This window comes from Malania oleifera, chromosome 13, assembly GCF_029873635.1.
Source record: "Malania oleifera isolate guangnan ecotype guangnan chromosome 13, ASM2987363v1, whole genome shotgun sequence".
NCBI lineage: Eukaryota > Viridiplantae > Streptophyta > Magnoliopsida > Santalales > Ximeniaceae > Malania > Malania oleifera.
The window spans coordinates 1242337-1268860 of NC_080429.1; the positions used below are offsets into that span (position 1 = coordinate 1242337).

Below are 26524 nucleotides of genomic sequence, written 5' to 3' on the forward strand. Positions count from 1 at the left end.
TTTGTGTTGAATTGAACAAAATACTATATAAAATTATATTAAATTTAAGACTTGAAATCCATGGTTTTACATATAAACTTAGCCTATAATATTTATGAATTTTAACAAATTGATTTATGTTCGTGCAAAAATATTTATTTAAATTAAAATTTTAGCAAACTAAATTAGTATCATATATAACCTAAAATAATAAATTACAAATAAGTGAAATAACAAATTTTGAAATTTGAGAATTCTTACCTTAATTGTTCTTCTCACAGAAACGCAACGCAGCCGAGGGGATTCGAACTAGGGTTTCTCTCTCCACTTGTCCCTCCTTATCGTCTCTTTCCCGTCCTTAAAACATAAAAAAATCCGTAATCCATCTCGAAACGCAGTCGACAGGGTTTGATCCCTGGATCGCCCTCTCATTTTCCCTCCAACTTCCCAAACAACCTTCCAAACACACACAGAGACACCATTGGAGCTTGGCGAGCTCTGTACAGTTCTTCGGTTTCAGTCAATTCCCGCACAATGGTCTCCTCGCGGTTCCGAGCCGTTCCGCTGGTGGCCTCTCCTTCTTACCCCAACTCCGTCGCCTGGTCGGACGAGAACTTGCTCGCCGTCGCCACTGGTCACTTCGTCACCGTACTCGTAAGTTCGGTAATTTCGGTTCATACCGTCGTCCTCCACTGGGAACTTGAAATCATCGAGTAAAGGAAAATGAGATGCGAAAGAATCAACTCTTTCTTCTTTTAGTAACTAAGATATAAATGTACAGCAAATTAACGAGCACATTTTTATTGTACGCCTCATTAATTTTTAAATTTTCTTTACTTTCAATCAAGTTCTTGAACAGCCAAAAAATAGTTTTTTTTTTTTAAACCTTATGCTATATTCCATTTCATTCTATAGTCAAAAAATTATCTTCCAACGTAGCCTTAAACTAATGCAGCAAATGTATTTAAATTTTCTCAGAATCCGGCAATGCCTACTGGACCTCGAGGTCTGGTCATGATTCCTTCAACAAGCAGACCTTTTCCGATTGGAGTGATCAAAAGAGAAGGTAGTTGACTACTCGTATTATTTTGTCACATAGGGTGAGATCGCATTTGATGTAAATTGGCTGTGAAACAAGGATGCTTGAACTTGTTTTAGATTATGAGATGGTGTATATGTTGGGGGTTGTCCCACATTGATTGTGGAAGGGGCTTGGTGGTCAGTTATTAAGTGCGAGGAAAGTCTCATCCTATAAGTTAGCTTTTGGGGTTGATAAGACTCAAGACCACCCAACACTGGTATCAGAGCCCATGATTTCTCCTTAGGATGCTGGGCATGTGGTGCTGCCAATTTGGTGAGCCCAATTCGTGAGAAGTTTAGGACTTGATCCCAATTCGTGAGGAGTTTGGAGCCTGTTGTGCGAGGGGGAGATTGTTGGGGTTGGGGTTTGTCCCACATCGGTTGTGGAAGGGACTTGGTGAATAGTTATTAACTTATAGGACTTGTCCCACATCCTATAAGTTAGCTTTTGGGGTTGATAAGACTCAAGACCAACCAACACTGGTATCAGAGCCCATAATTTCTCCTTAGGATGCTGGGCATGTGGTGCTGCCAATTTGGTGAGCCCAATTCGTGAGAAGTTTGGGACTTGATCCCAATTCGTGAGGAGTTTGGAGCCTGTTGTGCGAGGGGGAGATTGTTGGGGTTGGGGTTTGTTCCACATCGGTTGTGGAAGGGACTTGGTGAATAGTTATTAAGTGTGATGGAAAATCTCACCCTATGAGCTAACTTTTGGGGTTGAGAAGGCCCAAGACCACCCAACAGTATATAATATGAGGTTTGCTAGGGGCGAAGTTAGGGGGAGGGGATCGTGCAAAACAAGAACATTTTCGTTATTTTTCATTAACAATGATACAATTATGTAGTTCAAATATTTAATATACACCAAATACCTGAAGGAAAGCACCGCTCATTTCCTTGAGGAGTTTGGAGCCTGTTGTGCGAGGGGGAGATTGTTGGGGTTGGGGGTTGTCCCACATCGGTTGTGGAAGGGACTTGGTGAAAGTTATTAAGTGTGATGGAAAATCTCACCCTATGAGCTAACTTTTGGGGTTGAGAAGGCCCAAGACCACCCAACAGTATATGATATTAGGTTTGCCAGGGGCGAAGTTAGGGGGAGGGGGTGGTGCAAAACAAGAACATTTTCGTTATTTTTCATTAACAAAATGATACAATTATATAATTCAAAGATTTAATATACACCAAATACCTGAAGGAAAGCACCGCTCATTTCCTTGTTGCCAGCATTTATTTTGTGATTGTTATATCTTATTTCCCATAACGTTGTTATTCATCATTGACGGCAAAGTGTTAAGGCTTGATATATTGTTGGCTGACGACAAATGAGCTTAAGCTGTTTGGGAAGGTGGGAAGTGGTGGCCGAATATTAATATGGGGACAACTTTGGTATTTAACGTTACATCTTTTTTTCTCCAAACAAAATAACAAGAGGGCAATTGCTCACCTTTATTTGAAACTAGCTTCACCACTCCAGTTTTGTAACCTTTTTTGCGGTGTTTTTAGTCACATATGCATTTGACGTCTTTTTTTGGATGTTAAGCCATGACAAAAATATCTTGCTCTTTATTTTTATGCTGCGGTGTACCTATCAGAAAGATTTTCCACCAGTCATTTAATTAATAATTACTCCCAAAATTGATTTCATTAATGTACACATCAGCAGTTGATATCAATATCAGGGTTAACATGTCTATTAACATTTATTTCACTTTTTTTTTATTATTAATAATTTGGATCTTTTCAGATTTACTATCTGGCTGCTTGTTGTCTACTTGTTTATCGAGGGATTGTCGTCCTTTGGCTAGATCAATTTCATGGTCTCCTCTTGGATTTGCTCCTAATGGAGGGTATTAATTTTTAATCTTTATTTAACATTGACATTTCACGTTTCCTCTTGTTCACTGCTAATCAATGCATTTGGCGTGCTATAATTTGTGTAAGAGTATAACAGTCTATGAAGTTTACTAGCAGTTGCAATATAATTTGATACAGGTGCTTGCTTGCTGTGTGCACCACAGAAGGACGCGTGAAGCTTTACCGTCCACCATTTTGTGAGTTCAGTTCTGAGTGGGTTGAGGTATGGCACGAGACAAGCAGTTATTGATCCTACCACCAGTAGAAGGTGCTTGGAAACCATGAGGAAATAAAATAATTTAATTTTGGGGGTGCAATTCCCTCATCTTAGATGAGTTCATTATCAAAAGCTCAAAATGTCAGGGGAGCATGAGATGCTATTCCATGTATCAGAACTAGATTGCTGACTGAAGTGAATCATGCTTTTAATGATCTATCTAAGTTTGAAATTTGAATCTTCAATTCAAACAACTTTTTCTAGTCAAGAAGCAAAAACTGCACACATTTTTATTTGAGCTTGAACAGTGGATGCTAAATTTTATTTTTTTTTTATTTTAGTTTCTTGGTTAATTCAGGCTGATTGGTGATTGTTACATGCTATGCCGTGTTAATTTTGTCAGTTGCTTCCAAAAGACATTCCTTTGGTCTTTATATATTTTGTTTCACTTAAAACTCAGAGAGATTACTGTTTTGCTCTCCAATCCATGTGTACACTTCCTGTATGATTTGCATTTTTTGCAGGTGATTTTTAATTTAATTGTTTTGAGAAGTTTCAAAATTATTTAACATGCATGCATTGGTATTTTGGCTGTTGATCTTACCCACCTCACCCCCACTCCAAAAAAAAAAACAAGAAAGGAAGAAAGAAAGAAAAAACAAATCCAACCCAAAACCAAAAATTAAAAAAAATAAAATAAAGAAGAAAGAAATTTGCTATATCTGTCATGGCACTTCTTCTTGTTGTAATACTCTTGAAACTTCGTTTTACTAAGTGAGATCCCTTCTGGAAATATCATCTAATAATCTCTGAAATGTAGTAATTTTCTGATTATCCTTGATACATGAGGTAACGCACACACACACATATATAAATATATTCTCTTTTTAAATGTCATTTGTTGGGTGATTTTTTTTTTGGGCAGCAGAGGACTTATTTTTGTTGGGAGAGATATCAACAAACAACCACAACGGAATAATTCTTCTCCCTATATGCAAGCAAATATAGTGTATCTCTACTTTTATATGTGCTGAAAATAATAAGAAAAATAATTAATTACACTAAGCCACAAGAACACAAGCAATTTTTTATGTAGAAAACTTCTCCAGTGTGAGGAAGAAAAACCACGGGATCTAGTCTAGTTGAAACCTCCACTATCAACCAAATAATGGGTACATCAAGTCTTCTCTGATCGCAATTAGAGGTTATAAATATATCTCATCAAGATATCAACAATCTTGGCAAATACAAAGAGAATTGGAGAGAATATACCAAAATCACGGTTATTCATGGGCAAAAATCTCAACTCCCGAGCTCAAAATCCGATCTCCACAGATCAGATTGTAGCTCATTGAGTCGTGAACCTTTCCTCCAAATTTCAGCTCAATCAGACCATAAACGAAGCGGGATCGGAGTCTTGATGAAATTTGGGTAGCATGAGAAAAATTACGTTTTTCTCTCTTTCTTTTTGAGAAGTGACGGCTCCTTCCTTCTTCCCTCTCTCTTTATAACTTCCTTTAGGTTATCACACTAAAGGACTGAGCTTTGGGCTTTTAATAAAGCCCACTTGGGCTTTCCTCCACATGGAAGGAAATAACCCAACAAATCTCTCCCTTTCCAACTATGTGGAGGGAATCACCATCTCGGCGATCGAACAACAAATTTCAAACTTCTCTTTTGGTAGTGTCTTTGTCAACATATCAGAACCATTATCATCAGTGTGAACCTTTTCAAGTTTCAGTAACTTATCGTTCTATGCATCTCTGATCCAATTGTATCGTACATCAATGTGCTTCAATCTTGCATGGAAACTAGAATTCTTAGTAAGATGAATAGCACTCTGTCTATCACAAAACAACACATACCTCTGCTGCTCGAAACCAAGTTCTCTCAAGAACTTCTTTGCCCATAGTAACTCTTTAGTCACTTTCGTTGCTGCAATAAACTCTGCTTCCGTCGTAGAAAGAGTAATACACTTCTGAAATCTCGATTGCCAAGCTATAGCCCCACCTGCAAAAGTTATCAAATAGCCCGAAGTAGACTTACGAGTATCCACATCCCCAACCATATCTGCATCTATGTAGCCAACTAATAATGGTTGTCTGTTTCCCAAACCAAGTCTTAAACTAGAAGTGCCTCAAAGAAACCTCATGATCCACTTCACTGCATTCCAGTGCTTTCTTCCCTGATTTGACAAGAATCAACTAACTACACCAACTGCATAGGCTATATCTGGTCTTGTGCAAACCATTGCATACATCAAACTTCCTACCGTTGAGGCGTAAGGAACTCTTTCCATGTCTTCCTTTTCCTTATCTGTAGAAGGACATTCCTTTGTACTAGTCTAAAGCGGGTAGCAAGAGGAGAGCTAACCATTTTAGTTTTGTCCATATTGAACCTCTGAAGCACTTTCTCAATGTACTCCTCCTGTGACAAATATAACTTCTTGGCACTCCTGTCACGACTGATTCTTATGCCAAGAATTTTCTTTGTTGGCCCCAAATCCTTCATAGCAAAATGACTTACTCAATTGCTTTTTCAACTGGTCAATCCTTGAAGCATTCCTGCCAACAATCAACATGTCATGCACATAAAGCAGTAAGAAAATAAAATCATCATCAGAGAATTTATGAACAAATACGTAGTGATTTGAAGTTGTCTTCTTGTAGCCTTGCTCCCCAATAACAGACTTATACTTCTTATACCACTGTCTCGGTGCTTGTTTCAAACCATATAGGCTTTTATTCAGCTTGCACACATAATCCTCTTTTCCTTTCACTCTGAAACCCTCTGGTTGCTTCATAAATCTCTTCCTCCAAATCACCATGAAGGAAGGTAGTTTTCACATCCATCTGCTCAACTTCCAAGTCAAGACTAGTTGCTAAGCCGAGTACTATACTAATCGATGACATCTTTACAATTGGAGAGAAGATCTCATCAAAGTCAATACTTTTTCTCTGATTGAGCCCTTTTACAACTAGTCTAGTTTTATACCGTGGCCGTGAAGAGAACTCATTTGACTTCTTCTTGTAAATCCACTTGTTCTCCAAAGCTCCTTTTCCTTTAGGTAGCTTCACTAACTCAAAGGTGTGGTTATCATGCAATGACTGCACCTCATCTTGCATGGCCTCAGCCCACCTTGTCTTGTGTTCATCTTCCATGACTTCTGCAAAATACTGGGGCTCTCCCTCATCAGTCAATAACACATACTGTTCTGCTGAATACCGAGTGGAAGGATGTCGGTCTCTGGCTGACCTCCTAGATGGAATCTCTGCACTGTCAACTGCTCATTAGTCTCAACATCTCCCGGAACCTGTAAGGGAACATCCACATCACCTCTTCCCTGGTGGTCATCCTGAACATCATTCTCAACCCGAGAGGCTGAGATGGAAAATTCTTCAAAGGAACTGGATCCACATCAGTCAAACTGTCACCCTGCTGAGACATAGATTTCTCTGCCTTCTCAATATCCTGAATTGTCTGATCTTCTACAAACACGACATCTCTGCTTCTTACAATTTTCTTCTCAACTGGATCATGAAGCTTGTATCCAAACTCATCTTGAACGTAGCCAAGGAATATACACTGTCGTGTTTTCTCATCAAGTTTGGACCTTTCATCTTTTGGAATATGCACAAATGCTTTGCACCCAAAAACACGCAGGTGATTATAGGAAACATCTTTACCTGTCCAAACTCGGTTTGGCACATCAAACTATAGAGGAGCACAGGGTGTAAGATTCAACACATGAACAACAGTGCTCAATGCCTCCCCCCAAAAGGATTTTGGCAATCAGGCTTGTGAAAGCAAACATCTTACTCTATCAACCAATGTTCTGTTCGTCGTGTCTGCTATGCCATTCAACTAAGGAGTTTGCGGAGGAGTCTTTTGATGCTGAATGCCCTGTTGTCTGCAATACTCATCAAATGGACCAGAATACTCTCCATCATTATTAGTTCGGATGCACCTCGGTTTCTTCCCAGTCTGTCTCTTAACTAGGGCATGAAATTGCTTGAACTTAGCTAACACTTGGTCTTTTGACTTCAAGGTATATACCCACAACTTCCTTGAATGATAATTTATGAAGGTCACAAAGTATCTGGAGCCACCAAATGTTCTCGTCTTCATAGGGCCACACACATCCGAATGTACCAATCCAATATCTCTGACTTTCTCGAATGAAGGGAATTCTTGAAAGAAACTCTGCTCTGCTTTCCTGACAAACAATGAGTACACCTTTTCAGAAGTATACTTTTCAGTCCACATAGTAGACTTTCCCTCCCCAATAGAGTTAATCCTTTCTCACTCACACATCCGAATGTACCAAATCTAGTATCTCTGACTTTCTCGAATGAAGGGAATTCTTGAAAGAAACTCTGCTCTGCTTTCCTGACAAACAATGAGTACACCTTTTTAGAAGTATACTTTTCAGTCCACATAGTAGACTTTTCCTCCCCAATAAAGTTAATCCTTTCTCACTCATGTGAGCCAGTCTCTTGTGCCACAACTCTGTTGTACCATTATCCTCCATCGCATTAACAATGTCGTTGGAGACTTTGCTTGCAGAACGTACAATGCAGAGTGCTTCATTCCTCGAGCCACAACCATAGCACCCCTGGTGAGCTTTCACTGGCCATCACTGAAAGTGCTGCAGTATCCTTCGTTATCAAGTTTACTTGCAAAAATCAAATTCAAACGAATGTCAGGAATATGCTTTACATCTCTAAGAACTAAACTCGTGCCATTCTTTGTCTTCAGATACACATCTCCAATTCCAATGACTTTAACCAAGCCATCATTACCCATTTCTACAGTTCCAAAGTCACCGGATCTATAGGATGTAAAGAGATCCTTACGAAATGTAGCATGAATGGAGGCACCACTGTCAATCACCCAACTGGTCTCATGGTATGTAACATTTATCATCTCATCATCATAAACAATGAGGAATTCTGCAGGAGTGGTGGTAGTAACTCTATCATCACCATCTTTGTCATCTCTATTCTTCATTCCCTTCCCTTTCTCATTCTTGTTTTCTTTCTTCAATTGCCTGCAAGATTTCTTGATGTGTCCCATTTTCCCGTAATGATGACACTCAACATTTGCAAACTTGTTGGACTTATTTCTGCTGTTATCTTTGTTCTTCGGACCTCTGCTCTTACTTCTCCTCCTTTTTTCTGTAACCAAGATCTCTGAGTGTGAAGAGGATCCCTGTGTTTTTCTTCTCATCTCTTCTTTTATCAAACAACTCTTGGCCATATCCATTGTGATTACACCTTCTGGAGCAGAGTTAGACAATGAAGTTCTGAGTGTCTCCCACGAGTTCGGTAATGAATCAAGCAACCATAACCCTTGTATCTCATCATCAAACTTAATACCTATTCCAACCAACTGATTAATAATTCCTTGGAATGTATTCAGGTGATCAGATAAAGGAGTCCCGTCCTGGTACCTCAAAGCCATCATTTGTTTAATAAAAAATAACTTATTATTTCCAGCCTTTCTAGCATATACCTGTTCAAGTTTACTCCATAGAAAACGTGCATTTGTCTCTCCACTAATATGGTTCAAAACATTATCATCTACCCACTGCCTGATATACCCACACACCTGTCGATGTAACAAAGTCCATTCCACATTAGACCTTTTTTTTAGTTTTTTCAGCACTAAACATTGGTAGGTAATATTCTTTCACATAAAGAAGATCCTCCATTTTTCCTTTCCATATGTGATAATTTGAACCATTGAGATTAATCATTCTACTAGTATTTGCTTCCATAACTCAAACTGCCAACCTGACAATTTGTCAATTGGGCTCTGATACCACTTTGTTGGGAGAGATATCAACAAATAACCACAGCGGAATAATTCTTCTTTCTATATGCAAGCAAATATAGTGTATCTCTACTTTTATACGTGTTGAAAATAATAAGAAAAATAATCAATCACACCAAGTCACAAGAACACAAGCAATTTTTTACGTGGAAAACTTTTCCAGTGTGAGGAAGAAAAACCATGGGACCTAGTCTAGTTGAAACCTTCACTATCAATCAAATAATGGGTACACCAAGTCTTCTCTAATCGCAATTAGAGGTTACAAATATATCTCATCAAGATATCAACAATTTTGACAAATACAAAGAGAATTGGAGAGAATATACCAAAATCGCAGTTACTGTTCGCGGGCAAAAATTCCTACTCCCAAGCTCAAAATCCGATCTCCACCGTTCAGATTGTAGCTCCTCGAGTCGTGAACCTCTCCTCCATATTTCAGCTTGATTGGATTACAAACAAAGCGGGATCGGAATTTTGATGAAATCTGGGCACCATAAGAAAAATCACGTTTTTCTCTCTTTCTTTTTGAGAAGTGATGCTCCTCCCTTCTCCCCTCTCTTTTTATAATTTCCTTTAGGTTATCACACTAAAGAGCTGAGCTTTGAGCTTTTAATAAAGCCCACTTGGGCTTTCCTCCACTTGGAAGGAAATAGCCCAACAATTTTTTTCCTTGTGAAAATATGGATCTAGTGATTGGAATCTTTAATGTAATAATCATACACTTTTTGTGTATATTTTTTAGATAATAACCTACTGTTCTCGTGATATGCAGGTAATGGATGTTTCTGATATGCTATGTGAGTATCTTGCAAATGTCAATTTTGGGGAGTTAGGCAGTCCTTCCTTGAAATCTTCTTTTGTAGGTTCTTTCATTTATGAAATCCTTTTGCATTTTTCTGTCCTCATTCTTGGTGTAATAGTTGAGTTGGTAATATTTAAAGTTTCAAGTTATGTTCTGAATCAGTCTTTGTAATGATGATATGCGGGTATTTTCTTACTAGAAAGAAGCAACTGAACCCTGTATAGAGTCTGAATGTGTGGATGATTTGCCAATCTCTGCTCTAAGAAAGAAGTCTAAGGGAAGAAGAGCTAATGAATTGGGTGCAATGTAGGTTATTCACTACAGTTTTTCTTTTCCTTTGTTCATTCTAGAGAAAAGCTGTTCAGTACTTTTCTGATTCTCTTAAACCTGTTTGATTATGTGCCAACACAATAGTTTTGCTGGCATATTAAGTCTTTCATTTAAGATGGCCGTACCACACAATTATTTTGCTTGTATGTATGTGTGTGTGAATTCTTATACTTATCACATATTATGAACATGCTTCAGTAATGAGGATTTGGAAACTTCAGAAGGTCAATTTCTGCATCCTGGAACTTCCTCTTCCTGTCAAACTGAAAATTTTTTTACTGCAGTAGCAGAAGAAGTGGTTTTCCCATGCTCAATTTTGAAAGAGGGTTCATCAGTAGAGGTTTGGAGAATTATCATAGATTTGGCCCTATATGCATTAGTCTACTGCCAATTTAGTTCTTACGCAATTTCCTGGTTTGGATTTTACAGGTTCTTAGGCTGGATGGTTCCCAACGTGTTTGGGTTGCTGGTGTTTTGGAGCACTTGACTGGTGTAAAAGCTCTAGTTGCATTCCCAGAAACGAATGGTGGGGGACTACTTAATTTTGTCATTGACGTAGAAAGTGTCACTCTTTTTAGTAATTTTCTTTTGATTATCATTTCAGGGAAGCAAGATGGACAGGTTGAAATAAATCTAGAATTTGACGAAATTTGTGAATCAAATATTCTTAAAGATTCAATGGCTAATTTAGAGAACCACTCTCCAGAAGTTCGCCCTTCCATGCACGTGGGCAATCTTCCAGAAGAAGTAAAGTTGGCTAATTGTGATGGAGTGGGGAATATCCTCCAAAATGGACAAGCAGTGGAAGCTTGGACAAATGATAGGTAATTTTAGGGGCTGCTTGGTATTATTGTCAAAAATTAGAGAAATGAAAAATCAGAAACGAAAATCAAAAACCAGAAATAGAAACTAAAAACTAGAAATTAGCAACCTGTATGGTTAACATTTATAAAATTAATACAAATTAAAAACTTAATTAAAAAAAGGCTCATTTTCATCTCTAAATCAAAATATTATAAAAATATGATTAAAATAATAAAATTGCAAACAATACACATTTAAAAAATTACTATAATAAAAATAAAATTTCTTATAATCATTTTACTTAATTGTTCTACTTTCAAAATTTACTTTACAATAAAAATCTTATGAAACATGGCAATTGAAAAATAGTAAATGTATTTTGTAATTGGCTTTATTATTATTTTTTAAAATTGATGTGTATTTTTATTTTAATTATATTTAAATTCATATGGTCATTTAATTTTGAGTTTAATTTAAAAGTGTATAAAATGAATATTTTAATCCAAAAAAACTATTTCTGGATATTAAAATTTCTGGCAACATATTGTCAAAACAACTAAAAACCATAAAATTTGGTTTTCAATTTTTTGCGAACAATTAAAAACCAGCAATAGAAAGAAAAAACTGACAATAGAATCAAACCCATTTTTATAATTTGGTTTTTCATAGCGGAGAAACAGAAACAGAAGCAAACACAGAAAATAGGAAACAACAACAATACTAAATAGACCCTGAATGATGGAGACTAGTTTTCTAGACTTGAATGTGGATCTTTTATGTAGTTCATTTCTTTTGTACCTTTGTTTTGTACTTTCTCATCTTGAGCCTCATCAAGTTCTATCCTTTGGCCTTTTCTTATGGGAAAGGGGAGGATTGATTCAATTCAAATATTCAATCATCTCATAAACTATTTTTGAATGGATGATAGAGCTCCAAGAATGATCTGCCCTGCCTATCACTCTGAATTAGTTTTGTTGCATTATATGTATCCCCGTCTTTGTCTCATGAGGGGATTTGCCTCCCTCTGAGGATGTGAATCTGCCCTGCCAACAAAAAAAACACACACATAATTTTGAAAAAAAAAAAAATAGCTATGTCTTTACATTATTAATTTATCTTAGAAGTATGTTTTTTTGATAAACCCTAACGTTAGTAGTAGAATAATATAAAATAAAATGACAATAGTAAAGTAGGAAGCTATGTACAATTGAATGAAAATTATATATTTATAAATACCTAGCTATTCGCTCATATATACATGCATGCATGTGCTTGTTACCCCGAATCCGCTGTAGATCACAAAATTCATCCCATTTACTACTTTGAATTTGCTAAGGAGACTATCATTTCCGCCCTTGTAGTAGCGGACTGGGGCGCAATATCTGCTAACATGAATCCATTTACATCCTGTCAAATAGCTGAAGCCTATAAAAAAGATGCAATGGAATAGATTATAATAAGATTTGTTTGCCCAAAACAAATACCAAATAAAAAGACAACAAAAGCACATATTATTATCCATGTCATATTTTAAGAAAATAGAATGAAAAGCAGTGAAGCGTCAAGACGCAAATTTTGATATCCAAGGAGGCAATAACAACACATTGCATAACAGTTTGCTTCTTCTAAGCTAAGTGATTGGTGCCTAGAGACTGTTCACATCATTATTAGTTTTTTATTAAAACTTACTTAGACTTTCTTGTAGAAATCCCAAGTATCTTGGAGTGATTTGGGGGTATTTATGTAGAGGATTGTCTATTATTAAGAGAGATTATTTTAGGAGATTGTTTACATCTTTAGCATATCCAATTGTATTATAAGTAGAATGTATAGGCTTGTACAAAATTATTCATTCAAGAAATACAGAAAACTTATTTTTGATTTCATGGTATTAGAGCTAGGGTTTCTATAATCCTAGTTAACAATGGCAGAAGGAGCCGTCAATAGCAGAGGGTCGAGCACCTCTGAAGCTCATGACGGCAAGACTAAAGCCAACTCCGCCTTGAAGTTGAATGGGCTAGACAACTCGCCCTTCCCACTCTCGGTGGAGAGATTGAACGGAAAGAAAATCCGTGAATGGGCTCAGTCAATCAAACTCGTGATTGACGGCAAAGGAAAGTTAGGATACCTTACCAGCGAAAAGAAGAAGCCCGCCTCAACCAACGCTGCTGCTCTGCAGAAGTGGAAGTTTGAGAACTCCATGGTGACTGCGTGGCTGGTGAACTCCATGAAATCTTCAATCGGCAATACCTAGCTGTTCCTATCGTCAGTGAAGGATGTCTGGGATGCTGTTCCCGAGACATACTCAGATGTCGAAAGCTATTCTCAAATCTTCAAGGTCAAAACTCGGCTATGGCAGATGCGGAAAAGAGAAAGAGAAGTCATAGACTACTATATGGAGATGACGAATTTCTGGCAAGAACTTGACCTGAGCATTGAGGAAGAATGGGAATGCCCTGGAGACAGTACCCAATACAAGAGAAGAATCGAGAATGAACGAGTCTTCAAATTTTTGGCCGGACTCAACCGAGACTTGGACGAGGCACGAGGGAGGATTCTCGGCCGATGTCCTCAGCCTCGACTCGGGAAGTGTTCTTAGAGGTGAGGCGAGAGGAGAACCGGTACAAAGTAATGTTGAAAGAGCCGATCGAAAATAATGGGCCCGAAATGTCTACCCTCATTTCAAGAGGAACTCCTGCTAGGACAAGTCAAAAAACGCAGAAAGGAAGATCCAGGTGTGAGCATTTCCGCAAGTTGGGCCACTCAAATATAATTGCTGGGAAATACATGGGAAGCCCGCATATTGGAAGTCTAGATAGAATCCAAAAAATCGTGGCTACCAAGTTGCTATTGATAACCTAGCCGAGAAACCACAAGGTGAGAAAGATAATAATTCCACGTCAAGTGGCGCATTCAGTCTAGAATAGTTCGAGCAACTTTATAAAATGTTCTCTACCATTCAAGCATCGGGTCAGTCTTCCACAAGTATTCCTTCTGGTTCTTTAGCCCACCGAGGTAATTTTTTGACAGCCTTAAATGCCATCTCTCATTACAAATCAACATGGATAATTGATTCTGGTGCCTCTGATCATATGACTGATTCCTATAATCCGTTCTCATCCTATTCACCTTGTGCTGGAAATTTGAAAGTTAAAATTGCAGATGGATCACTCTCATCTGTTGCAGGCAAAGGGAGTATTCGAATCTCTGACTCTATAACTCTAAAATCTGTCCTACACATCCCTAGGTTGTCTTGCAATTTGTTATCCATTAGCTAGTTGACAAAAGATTCCAATTGCTCTGCTAAATTTGTTTCCTCTCATTGTGTTTTTCAGGACCTATCATTGAGGAAGACGATTGCCAATGCTAAGGAGTGTGAGGGACTCTACTACTTAGAGGAGGTGAATATGAATGAACAATGTCAAACTACTATTTGTGATTCTGCATCTGTTTCTAGGGATAGTGAAATTTTGTTATGGCATTCTAGGATGGGTCATCTAAATTTTCAATACTTAAGACATTTATTTCCTTCCACTTGTTCAAATAAGACGTCTTCTGATTTTCAGTGTGAGATTTGTGAACTTGCGAAACACCAATGTAATTTCTTTCCAAAATCCATATACAAACCATCTAGACCTTTTACTATGATTCACAGTGATTTATGGGGACCCTCATGCTCTCTTAATCGCATTCACACGAAATGGTATGTTACTTTTATTGATGATTACACTCGTATTTGTTGGGTTTACCTGTTGAAAGATAAAACTGAAGTCCGTTATATTTTTATCAATTTCCAATCCATGATTCAAACACAATTCCAAACTCACATTCAAATATTGCGTATTGATAATGGTACAAAATATTTCAATAATACATTGGGAAATTATCTTTAAGAAAATGGAATCATCCATCAAAGTTCCTGTGTGGATACCTCTCAACAAAATGGGGTTGTCGAATGCAAAAATAGGCATATTCTTAGAGTAGCTCGGGTATTAATGTTCACTACAAATATGAAAAAAATATTTTTGGGGTGATGCCATTATAACAGCTACATATCTCATTAATAGAATGCCTAGTCGGGTTCTTTCTTTTGCCACTGCTCTCCAAAAATTCCAAGAATGTTTTCCCAATTCTCTGCTCAACTCCAATCTCTCCCTTAAAATTTTTGGGTGTACTGCATTTGTATATGTTCATGCTCACAATAGGGATAAATTGATACTTCGCGCCATTATGTGCATTTTTATTGGTTACTCTCCTACTCAGAAAGACTACAAATGTTATGATTCTGTCACAAAAAAAATGTTTGTTAGCCTTGTTCTTTGAAACCATTCCTTACTTCCAAAAATCCTCTCTTTAGAGAGAGAATTGGAGTGAAGATCGGTTCTTTGATTTCTCTATTGATGAATTTGTGCTATACATTGAGCCTGTCATTATACCATTCCTTGATCTGTCATGTACAAAAGACCACTTAAACTTAGGGGGAGATGCAGAAAAAAAAAAACAACAAGGAGATACTTGTTTATGCAAAGAAACCAAAATCAAAGAACAGGGAGAATCTCATATCTGAGGCACCAAGAGAGTTGGAACCGGTGATAGCTCCGAGCAACCGTGAGTCCACACCCAATCCCGATTAGGTAATAGAACCAAATGGCCATGAGCTTCCTTCTGATAAGTTTGCACTTGATGACATGGTTCAAAATCGCGGTCGCGGGTAATGTCGTGAAACGGTCGCGGGTGTTGAGGGAGACGCGAGTGTTACGTAACGGGAAGCGGGCGTAACGGTCGTGAATTTTTTTCACGCATGCACAACCATGCCAAAATTAAAAAATAAGCATGAAATCCATTAATACATGATTTTTAATGAATTTTGAAGGCTTTCATTCAACCTACAAATGCTTTTTAATAGGCATTATGATTTCTATATTAATTTTATTGCGCTGTTTACAAAAAAAAGCATATTTTTTTATAGTTTACATTACTTTAATGAGTAAAAAGATGTAGAAATGTAAGAATCAATTAATTAAAGTCATAAAGTTACTAAAAATGAATCAATACTCAATAGACTTAATACTCAATATACACATTACACATACATGAATTTAAAAAGTGATTGATATCAAATATCAATAAATAGTTGAAAATACATGAATACAATATTACAAATTTATAATATAACACATGTCACCACCAAAAAGAATGACGTGGAGGGTCTTCATAATTTGCATCTGTATCTTGAGATTGGGATGGGAAATTATCTCCCCATCCTTGTGGAAATACATAGTTGAATGAACCCAAGTTTGCGTCATTTTGTTGTTGCTCTTGAAAATGTACTGGTGATGAAAATTCTCCTGAATAATGTCTATAAGTTGTGGCAGGGGCTGGCTCTGGGTAGTGTGTAGAAGAAGACTCACTAGATCCTGAGATTCCTGATCCACTGGGATAAAAATGTGAGTCACGAGATGCATAATGTGGATATGTTGGATGAGATCCATATGATTGTGATGATGAACCATCTAGACCAAAGTTGCCAAAACTATGAATCACACCATATGAATCTTCAGTAGAATCGCTAGGGTCACCACGAGCACTCCTTCTCCTGGGTTGTGAAGATTGGTTCCCTGGAGGAATACCCAAGTCATAATTTTCAGGTATGTCATGTAGTCCATAAGGATCAGAAGGATATATATCCCTTCCAAATGATGTCCCTGTATCATATCCATAATTATATTCTACACCGCCGCCTCCACCACCACTACTGCCACCCCCCCAACCCCAGCTCCAGCACCACTATTACCATCATCATCACTTAGTGGGCTCAAACCAAGATTGTCATCACTTTGTGTACGTTCAGGGCTTGAACTTGAATCATCATGCGCGTTTATTGGTGGTCGATCACCTCCTTCTGTAGTACCATCAACCTTTTCATTTAACCAATTTGAATTGTCCTGACCGTTGAGTAGTGGTGTCTCTCTCTCCTCTAACCATTGACTTAAAGGATCATCTTCGAAAATGTAGTCCAAATTGATAGGATTGAAACCCTCTTCAATTTCTCGTTGGCTTCTTCTCATTGTACGTCTTAACTTTAACCTCATGTTATAATGTACGAAAACAAGTTTTTGTAGTCTCATGTACCTTAATCTATTTCTTGTTTTATTATGAATGAGGCTAAAGTTGCTCCAATTATGCTCACAGTTCGAAGCTGATGTGGTCTGGTTAAGAACTCTAATTGCTATTCTTTGGAGTTCAGGAGCACACAAGCCATAATGAATCCACCATTCAGCTGCATGAATAATTAAAAAGAGTTTTATGTTAGTATAGTGTTTTCAAAAGTCAAATTTGAATACAAAGAGAGAAAATAGAGTCATTCTCCATTATTTAGTTATATAGCCATATTTACCAGGATTTGTTTGTTTCACTGCCCTTTGAGCCAATGGGGTTCCAAAAGTCTCCTACCTATCTCGATATAGCAACAACTAAAAAAGGATGATTGTGAAATATAATTAATTAATCAGATGTATTAATAATTATTCTTGAAAGTATTACAGAATACTAGAACAATTCATTATTCAATTTAATGGAACCAATACTTACTTGATCAATAGCCCGAATTTGAGTATTTATATCGGGTACCAACTTGGTTATCACTTTTTTAACTCCATCCATGACTTCTCTAGCAATTTCAGGAGAGGGTGGGGCACCATAAAGAAATTGTGGGTTCAAAAATACCCTACAATTAAATTTAGAAATATATTAATCAATAGTTTTCTAATGCAACTATGCATAATTTAAAAAGTTAAAATAATAAGAAATTGTATTTGATTTACACTTACTAGCAGTGTGCAAATCTTGGTGCAACTGAAAACTCCACCGGTTGTCAATAATTTTCCAATAGTCTTTGTAAAACCAGCAATCTTTTTGAATAACCAACTTCGCTCTATCAATTGCCTCGTATATGAAGCCCATGGTTGGTTTTTCATCACCATCAACCAATTTAAGAACTTTCACCAAGGGTTCTTGCACTTTAATTATATCAGAGGCCTTTTGCCAAAACTCTTTGCTTAAGATAATTTTCTTTGAATCATATGCTGGGCCTGATTTTGGCATTCCAAACCTTGAGTTTTTCCAAGCATCAAATCTAAACATTTCCCTTAGTGCTTGTTTATGCCTGACAATAGTCTCCAAAGCAATGAAATTTGTGGCAAATCAAGTGATGGCAGGGCGAAGTAACTCTCTATTATTTGTAAATAAATGAGGTTATTGTTCTTGCATCTTCTAAGACCTTCTTCACGTTACTTTTCTTACCAATATCTTCAAGAATAAGGTCTATGCAATGAGCTGCACATGCTGTCCAATAGAGATTGGGCCTCTTCTGCATTAATAATTTTCCTCCTGTCTTCATTGCAGCTTCATTATCAGTCACTACTTGGACAACATTCTCCTCTCTAATTTCTTCAACCACCTCGTCCATTAAATTGAAATGAAATTATAGAATCAATAATTACTACTATTTAATTAAAAACATGCAAGTCCATAATACTATTTGCATATACAATTAAAATTAGAAAATTACCTGAAATAATATTCAGCTGTTCTGCTTGGCACATCAGAGGCATCAACTGATTTATGAAACACGGTGCCTCTATCGCAATAAACTAAAAAGTTTATAATGTATTTTCTAGTTGGTCCTGACCAACCATCACACATAAGTGTTACACCTTTCTCCTTCCAAATTCCAGCAAAAAAAGTTATATAATTTTTCATTTCTTGATACTCTTACTCCAAATAAATTTCAGATATCTCATAGGGTGATGGACCCTTCACCCCCTTTCCAACCTTTGCAGCAATATCAAGCATAGGCTGCATAAATGGAGAGTCAGTTACATTCGCTGGAATCCGATTATAAATTAGGAATTTTCCAACCGCTTTTCCTAATTTACTTCTTAAACTTTTCAGTAACTTTGTGTTGATTTTTGATTGTTTCGCACTCTTGCTTCTTTCTAAAATAGGATCCATTGCCTTTAGTCTAGCTTCAGGGGCATCAGGATTGATCCATTGTCATCCACTACCTCCAGCTTCTCGACCACTATAAGATCGAGCTCCTGCTCTATTGAAACCACTGGTAGCACCACTGCTAGAGCCACCTCCCTTTTCATAAATATTACCCCTTCCAGTTATTCTTGCTTGAAATTTTTCTCTCTCTTCCCATTGTTGTTGTGATCGCATGCTTTCTTGTCGAGCAAATCTCATACTTTCTTCTTCCAAGTCTTCTTCATCGCTCAAATTCTCAAAATCTCCTCTAATTTGGGCTTCTGCTTCTTCTTGCCTTTTTTGTTTATCTCTTTCCTTCTTAGCATACTGTTGTAGATGTTTCATCATTTGTTCTCTTACTTGTGTGGTCACATTTGAGTATCCAGCTACTTGACCCTTTTTATGTGCCAAGTGTTGTTTCAAGCGTGTAATGCCCCCTTTGATTATCTTCCCACATAACTTACACATAATAACATGTCTATTACCGTCCACCGCAGTACCAAAATGCCATCCAATATCCTCACTAGGTAAGTTTTCATTTCCTCTATCACGTGACATATTGATAGACTTAATTTGATGATCTCTACACAAAACATAAAGAAAATACAAAGTTACAACCTTCCTATAATGACAGGAATAATGCAATTAGTAATTTGATAAATATTAAATAATAAGTACTAAATAGTCCTAATTTTAAATACTTATTACGTAAAAATAAAGTATAATATTTGATTAAAAATAATAAGTAATGTTTATTATTTTTATATTTAAATAAACAAAATTATAAAATATTAGATATTTTATTACAAAAAATATATATTCCTTTATCTTTAAAAGATATTTTCATTATTTTTTATAGCTTGATTTTATTTTCATTTATAACTATAAGAAATTAACATTGTAATTTTAAAGGTGAAAAAGATTTTTGCTTTACTTTCATATACATCACAGCATCACAAATAGAGATCCGTACATTACAAATTGACTATTTAATTTTTTAAGCATTTTCTCAGTATATGGATTAAAATTAAATTTTTCTACAAATTCCAGTAGTAATTAGTAAAAATCAGATTTATTAATGTATTAACTATTGGGTTAATTTTTTTTTTTATTAAGTTATCAATTTTTACTTTATTTGATAACTAAAAACAAAAAATAGATGTAAACATTTATTTTACCTAATTTTAAATTTAAGGTCAAAATGATGTTTTAAAACTTAAAAAATATTAATAAACAGGGTCACCCTACTTAAGAAATGGCAAGTAGATACACATGTAACATAAAATGGGTGACAGATGTTATTTAATTTTTTTTTCTTTTATAATATGAATATTATTTAATATTTTTTCAATAGATGGGAGTGAATATGATATCTTCTTTATCAAAATGACCACTTTGTCCTGCTGACATAAATAGTGTGTTAGCCAATTGGTGCCATGAATTAATTTATTTCTATAAGTTTGGCAAATCCTAAGACTAAATATTATAATAATTGTGCAGAGTATTCCTTGGAATTCTTTAAGAATGGTGAAAAATAGAGCTCAATTAAGCCTAGATAATATAAAATGCCATCACATGGATATCTTGTGTACATACATTATTTTAATGCTTTGTTTAGATGGTGAATGCAGTAGTGGATAATAGGATATTCAAATATTATTATAAAAAAGGCTTCAATTATTATTGGTAAATATTAATTATTTACTAACCTTAAAAAATATTAATTATATACTATTAATAATTGCTTGTTATGTCATGGAATTAATTTTCATAATTATCTTTCAAAAAATATAATACAATTAAAATATTTATAAATTAAGAAAATTTTATTTTACATAATTATTAATGATTTCTAATTTTTTACTCTATTAAATTACTTTTTTTTTTAATTCAATTTAACAAACCTATTTTACAACAAAATATAATTTAAAAAAAAAAAAACATAATGAAAAGTGCTGTGGGTACAACAAAATATAATTTAAAAAAAAATAAAATAATGAAAAGTGTTGTGGGTGTTGAGTGTTGAGTGTTAGTGTTGAAGTGTCTCATACGCTGGGGCTTGGGAGTTGAGTCAGACCGAGAGAGGGGAGGGATTCGAGGGAACTCGGAGGAGCCTCGAAGGAGCGAAGGCTACGAAGCACAAAGCAGCGATGACTCCAAGCTCCGAAGCTGAAATCGAGAGGCTGGCTGGTGGCGACTGCGACGACTGGAGGTGGAAGGTGCCGAAGGGCTATCGGCGACTCGCAGGGGTGGCGGAGCTGCTGCAGACCTGTTGCCGGTGACTCGCCAAGCTGCTGGAACTGCAAGTCTGGAATTCCTGAGTCCTGGAAGGTTGCGAAGTGCGAAGATGAGTAGATCTGCTCGGTAACCTCGGTGTGCTCACTCTTAGGCTTCGAAGCCTTCTTATTGCTTCGGCCAACAAATTTTCAAGGTCAGTTTGTAACTTTCCATTTTACCCTTTGAATGGCAGATGGGTGTGGGGACTGGGGAGAGGGGGAAAGCAGCGCTGCTGCCTGCAGCAGAAAGCCTTCAGCGAATCTGCGACCTATCGGCCATGTAACGGTCCGTAACGGACCGTTACGACGTGCAACGTTGGGGTATCGGCCGTTACGTTACGTAACGGCCGTTATTTAAAACCATGCTTGATGATATCAGTTTACACATTGCTATCAGAAAACAAATTAGGTCATGTACTCTTTATCCGTGGTCAAAATACATGTCTTATAAAACTCTGTCTGCAGAGTGTCGTGCTTTTACCTCTAACCTTGACAAGATAAGAATTCCATAAAATATCCAGGAAGCCTTGGAGATTCCTGCATGGAGGGAAGCCGTTATGTAGGAAATGCAGGCCCTAAAAAAGAATGGAACTTAGGACGTTATGAATTTGCCGAGAGGGAAGAGGCCAGTAGGCTGCAAATGGGTCTTCACAGGGAAATATAGAGCTGATGGGACAGTTGAACGGTATAAAGCCCGTCTTGTTACAAAAGGGTTTACACAAACCTATGACATTGACTACCCGGAGACGTTTGCACTGATGGCAAAATTGAATACAATTAGGGTTCTCCTGTCTTTCACAGCCAACTTGGATTGACCACTTCAACAACTCGACATTAAGAATGCATTTCTAAATGGTGAGTTAGAAGAAGAAGTCTATATGACGATACCATTGGATTTCAGTAAGAAAGGTGAAGAAAACTGAGTATGTAAACTCAAGAAGTCCCTGTATGGACTTGAGCAATCTCCTAGAGCATGGTTCGACAGATTTGCGAAGGTGATAAAGAACCAAAGGCATTGACAAGGGCAATCAGATCATACTATGTATTTTCAATAGTCTGAAAGTGGGAAGAAAACAATTCTTATTGTGTATGTTGATGATATAATCTTAACTGGAGATGATACAGTGGATATGGAAAGATTGAAGAAAGTCCCAGCTGCTGAGTTTGAAGTCAAAGACTTGGGACAAATGCGGTACTTCTTGGGAATGGAAGTTGCTAGATCAAAAAAGGGTGTCAGTGTCTCTCAGCAAAAGTATATCCTTGATCTCCTAACCGAAATTGGCATGCTTGGATGTAAACCTAGTGAAACCCCAATTGAAGCAGTAAAGAGAGTTGAAGACTGCAGAATATCGGTTGAAAAAGAGAGGTATCAAAGATTGGTTGGGAAACTAATCTATCTATCACATACTAGACCCGACATTGCCTTTGCAGTAAGTGCTGTAAGCCAACACATGCATTCACCAAAGAAGACTCACCTAGAGCTGTATACAAGATTCTCAGGTATCTTAAGGGTTCTCCGAGCTAAGGACTCTTCTTCAAGAAGTGTGAAAGCAAGGAAGTAGAAGCTTTCATAGATGCTGATTGGACAGGATAAGCGGAAGATAGAAGGTCTACCATCGGATATTGCACCTTTGTATGAGGAAATTTGGTGACTTGGAGGAGTAAAAAACAGAATGTAGTGGCTCGAAGTGGTGTTGAAGCTGAGTTCAGGGCAGTTGCACAAGGGATATGTGAAGGACTGTGGTTATAGAAACTTTTGGAAGAACTACAGATCACAGTGAAATTCCCTATCAAACTCTACTGTGATAACAAAGCAGCCATCAGTATCTCTCTCAATCTAGTTCAACATGACAAGACTAAGCATGTAGAAGTGAACCGACACTTTATCAAAGAAGACGTTGAAGAAGGAACCATTTGTATGACTTATATTCCTACCAAGGAACAAACAACAAACATCTTTACCAAAGGGTTAGCTCGACAGAGTTTTGATTATTTCATTTGCAAGTTGGATATGATCTGTTGGCCTTACAAGGCTTAAAATCTTGTTTTGATGAAAACAAACAAGAGGAACTTAACATATTTGGTTAAGTGATGATATTTTAGGACTCAAGAACGTGAAAACAAGGTCAAAAGCTCACAAGGATCATTCAAAGCTTATACTCCAAGGCAAGATGATCAAATGAAGCTTAAAAGGCATGAATTCAAAGATGATCATATGAAGCTTAAAGGGCATGAATATTAAAGAGAACTTGCTAAAAGCTTAAATTATATTGAAGCTCGAAGACAAGATAGAGCCAAAGAGAGACAAGCATGAAGACTTAAGTGTTTAGAATGTCAAACGTCATAAGAAATCTTTATCTAAGTACTTCGTATTTAAATATCTTTTTGAATATGTTGAAAGCTCTTCTAGGATTAATTATGGACTTAGAGACCTTATTTCAAAACTCGGAAAATGTTTTATAAGAAATCAAAGCAAGAGAGCACAAAGTTTTTTTGAAAACTAGAATGAAAATTCTAGAGTTGGTCTGCCCAGACGACTGAGGTGTACCCTCAGAAGTCTGAAGATGTACCTTAGACGATTGAAAGTTTTATTTCAGATGTCTGAAGAATTTCTTTAGAAGATTGAAGAATTAGTTCAGTGTACTGAAGATTTATTTGTTGAAATCCAGAACAGGTAGAACACCCTCAGAAGACTGAACCTTTAGTTTAGTCATCTGAGCTGGGATTTCAGAAGTCTGAATGTACAGTTTAGTCTCTAGACTATAATTTTTAGTGCTTTAAGGAACATCAGAAGATTGAACTCGATACTTCAGTCGTCTGAACACTGTTAACGGTTAGAAATTTAAATGTTTTAAATTTCAAATAAAGGTTTCTTGTGCCCCAAAATTAATGAAAACTTGGGAGATACTCCAAGTAATCTTGTGCAACATGAAATTACTTTTCTAAGCCTATAAATACATGGTTTTACAAATCAAATTAAAAAACCAAGAAAGAACAAAAAAATTGAAAAATTTGTTTGTAAGCTGAAAGCTATCTTGCTGCTCTCTCTTGCTCAACTCTTTGCTCAATTGAAATGCTGATCCATCCTTCTTTTGAGTTCTGAGTTGCTAATTCTCATCTAGAAGGAACTCGGTGATAAATTCTCTTGAGCTTCATTGTATTTCATATTGATATTTAATACTGAAGTACATAGTGATTGAATTTGTACTAATCTGCTCTATGTGAGAGTGTTCTTGTACGCAGCTATTGTTTCTTGTTTCTTGATGATTCCAGGTTGTTGGATCGTTGACCGAGTGTGGGGTATCACTTGGAGAGACATTGCTCTAACCTATTGAAGGAGTGATCGAGTGTGGGGTATCACTTGGAGAGGTGTTGCTTTAGCCTACTTAAGGAGTGTTTAAGTGTGGGGTATTGCTTGTAAAAGGTTTGTTCCGCCTGGAAAGGAATGACATAGTGGAATCCTTTGGTTGTATTGGCTAAAGGCAAGAACGTAGGCTGGGAATAAGTCGAACCTAGTAAAAAACGTGGTGTCATTCTCGTTCCCTATTCTCTTTAATTTCTTGCAAATATTAACTGCGTGGTCGTGTTTTAATTTCTGATCATATACATTACATAGATTAGATATTAAATAAACTAAAGCTTAATTTGTTTTTGGGAATTTGCGGAAACCGAAAGGAAGTATGTTAGTTGATCAATACAAATTGCGGAAACCGTAAGAGAGTACATTGATTGGTTCAACACTCAAGACTTATTAACTAAAAGTTTATTTAAGGTCTAAGTTCTTGGAGAGAGTGTTGTGTATCACAATGAGAAATAAAATCCATCAATACAGGGCTTGAATCAATTATATACACAGGACTACATACAAAAGCTGAGAATTGCCAAAAAGCTGAATATTATATTGAGTGGTTGATTACTTTAAAGTTGATTGATTGGTTGGATGTTTGTTTAAGTTTTGGTTTACTTGTGTTGTGTTAAGTATTGGTTTGTGGTTTGAATAATTAACTAAGTCTTGCTGGGTATTAGTTGAATTAATAAGAGGTCAAAAAATTCATAAAAAGAATTAAAAAAAAATTTTAATAAACCAATTCACCCCCCTCTTGGGACAACTCCTTAACTTTCATGATCAATATCTATGATCCAACTTGAGGGGGAGTGTAGAAATCCTGAGTGTCTTGGAGTGATTTTGGGGTATTTATGTAGAGGATTGTCTATTATTGAGAGAGATTATTTTAGGAGATTGTTTCCAACTTTAGCATACCCAATTGTATTATAAGTAGAATGTATAGGCTTGTACACAATTATTCATTCAAGAAATATAGAAAACCTATTCTGATTTCATTTCTTCAACACTTATCAATTGTTTTAGAATCCATTTTTCTTATTATTGATTTCAGCTCGAGTTTTATTGGTTAGATCATTTATTACAATTTCACGATTATACTAAATGTGCAGGTGGATTGAAGGCTTATTTATGGGTTTTGATGAGGGTGGTGTTCTGGTGAAATTTCATGGTGCGTTTGACCTAATCCTCAAACTGGCGACTTGATTTAAGTTTCTTTGAAGGGCAAATAAATTTGCATAACATAGCTGTATTAAGTCTTGGTGACAGACACATAATTGGCATATGTAAATTGGTTTTCCATTAATTGCTTGTGTGCACTTCATGAGTTCCTCGAGCCACAAGCAGAGGCCCCATACATCAACTGAAGCAGTGGAATCATATTTGTTTTGCATTTATGGATAACTTTGATTTGGTGTGTCTTGTGATCATCAAATATGTCTAGAATTAAGAAATAGCATTTAAGAAAGTGTAGCTGAAAAGAACATGTTTAGATCAGCGGTTTAACGAGTATAAGAGGGTGTGGAAACCATGATTGAGGTCCCATAATTGGTTATGGAGATTTGGGGTGATTGGGGTTGGTGTTATTGGCTACAGGTCCACTTCAGTGTCAGTTTGAAGGTTTACAACTGTTGGTGTTATTGAACTTCATAGTGTTGTATAGGGGTTTGAACATGAGTTTTGCTTTTGGGATATGATTTTATTTGATCTAAAAATTGCTCACGGAAATAGAAATTGATCTGAGGGAAAGTATAAAGGGTATGTGCATGATTTTATATATCTTCTGCTACAGTTACATGATGCCATTACATAGCAGTACGAGTGTCTCTTGGAACTGTTACACAAGTACACAATTCATTTATTACACAGAAGAATAAAAATCATGATTTGAAAGTTTTTGATTCTGCTTGGTAGAAAAATTTGAAAAAAAAATATGCATACATCTACACTCTTCCATTGCTCTAAAATGGTCAAAT

General features: G+C 36.5%; 1 protein-coding gene across 4 annotated transcripts in view; it reads left to right on the plus strand.

The window, feature by feature from the left end:
* The first annotated feature begins 238 nt into the window (after positions 1 to 238).
* Positions 239 to 26524, plus strand: part of LOC131146048 (uncharacterized) — a 42290-nt gene continuing 16004 nt past the window's right edge. For 3 of the 4 annotated variants that reach the window (XM_058095320.1, XM_058095321.1, XM_058095322.1), the window contains exons 1-10: positions 239 to 633; positions 958 to 1045; positions 2804 to 2906; positions 3052 to 3136; positions 9738 to 9824; positions 9967 to 10073; positions 10296 to 10437; positions 10527 to 10623; positions 10702 to 10921; positions 25661 to 25719. In XM_058095320.1, the coding sequence (XP_057951303.1) occupies positions 514 to 633; positions 958 to 1045; positions 2804 to 2906; positions 3052 to 3136; positions 9738 to 9824; positions 9967 to 10073; positions 10296 to 10437; positions 10527 to 10623; positions 10702 to 10921; positions 25661 to 25719 (1108 nt within the window). In that variant the 5' untranslated portion in view covers positions 239 to 513. Of the gene's footprint in view, positions 634 to 957; positions 1046 to 2803; positions 2907 to 3051; positions 3137 to 9737; positions 9825 to 9966; positions 10074 to 10295; positions 10438 to 10526; positions 10624 to 10701; positions 10922 to 25660; positions 25720 to 26524 lie in introns of those variants that run through there. The other variant, XM_058095323.1, reaches the window with a different exon arrangement.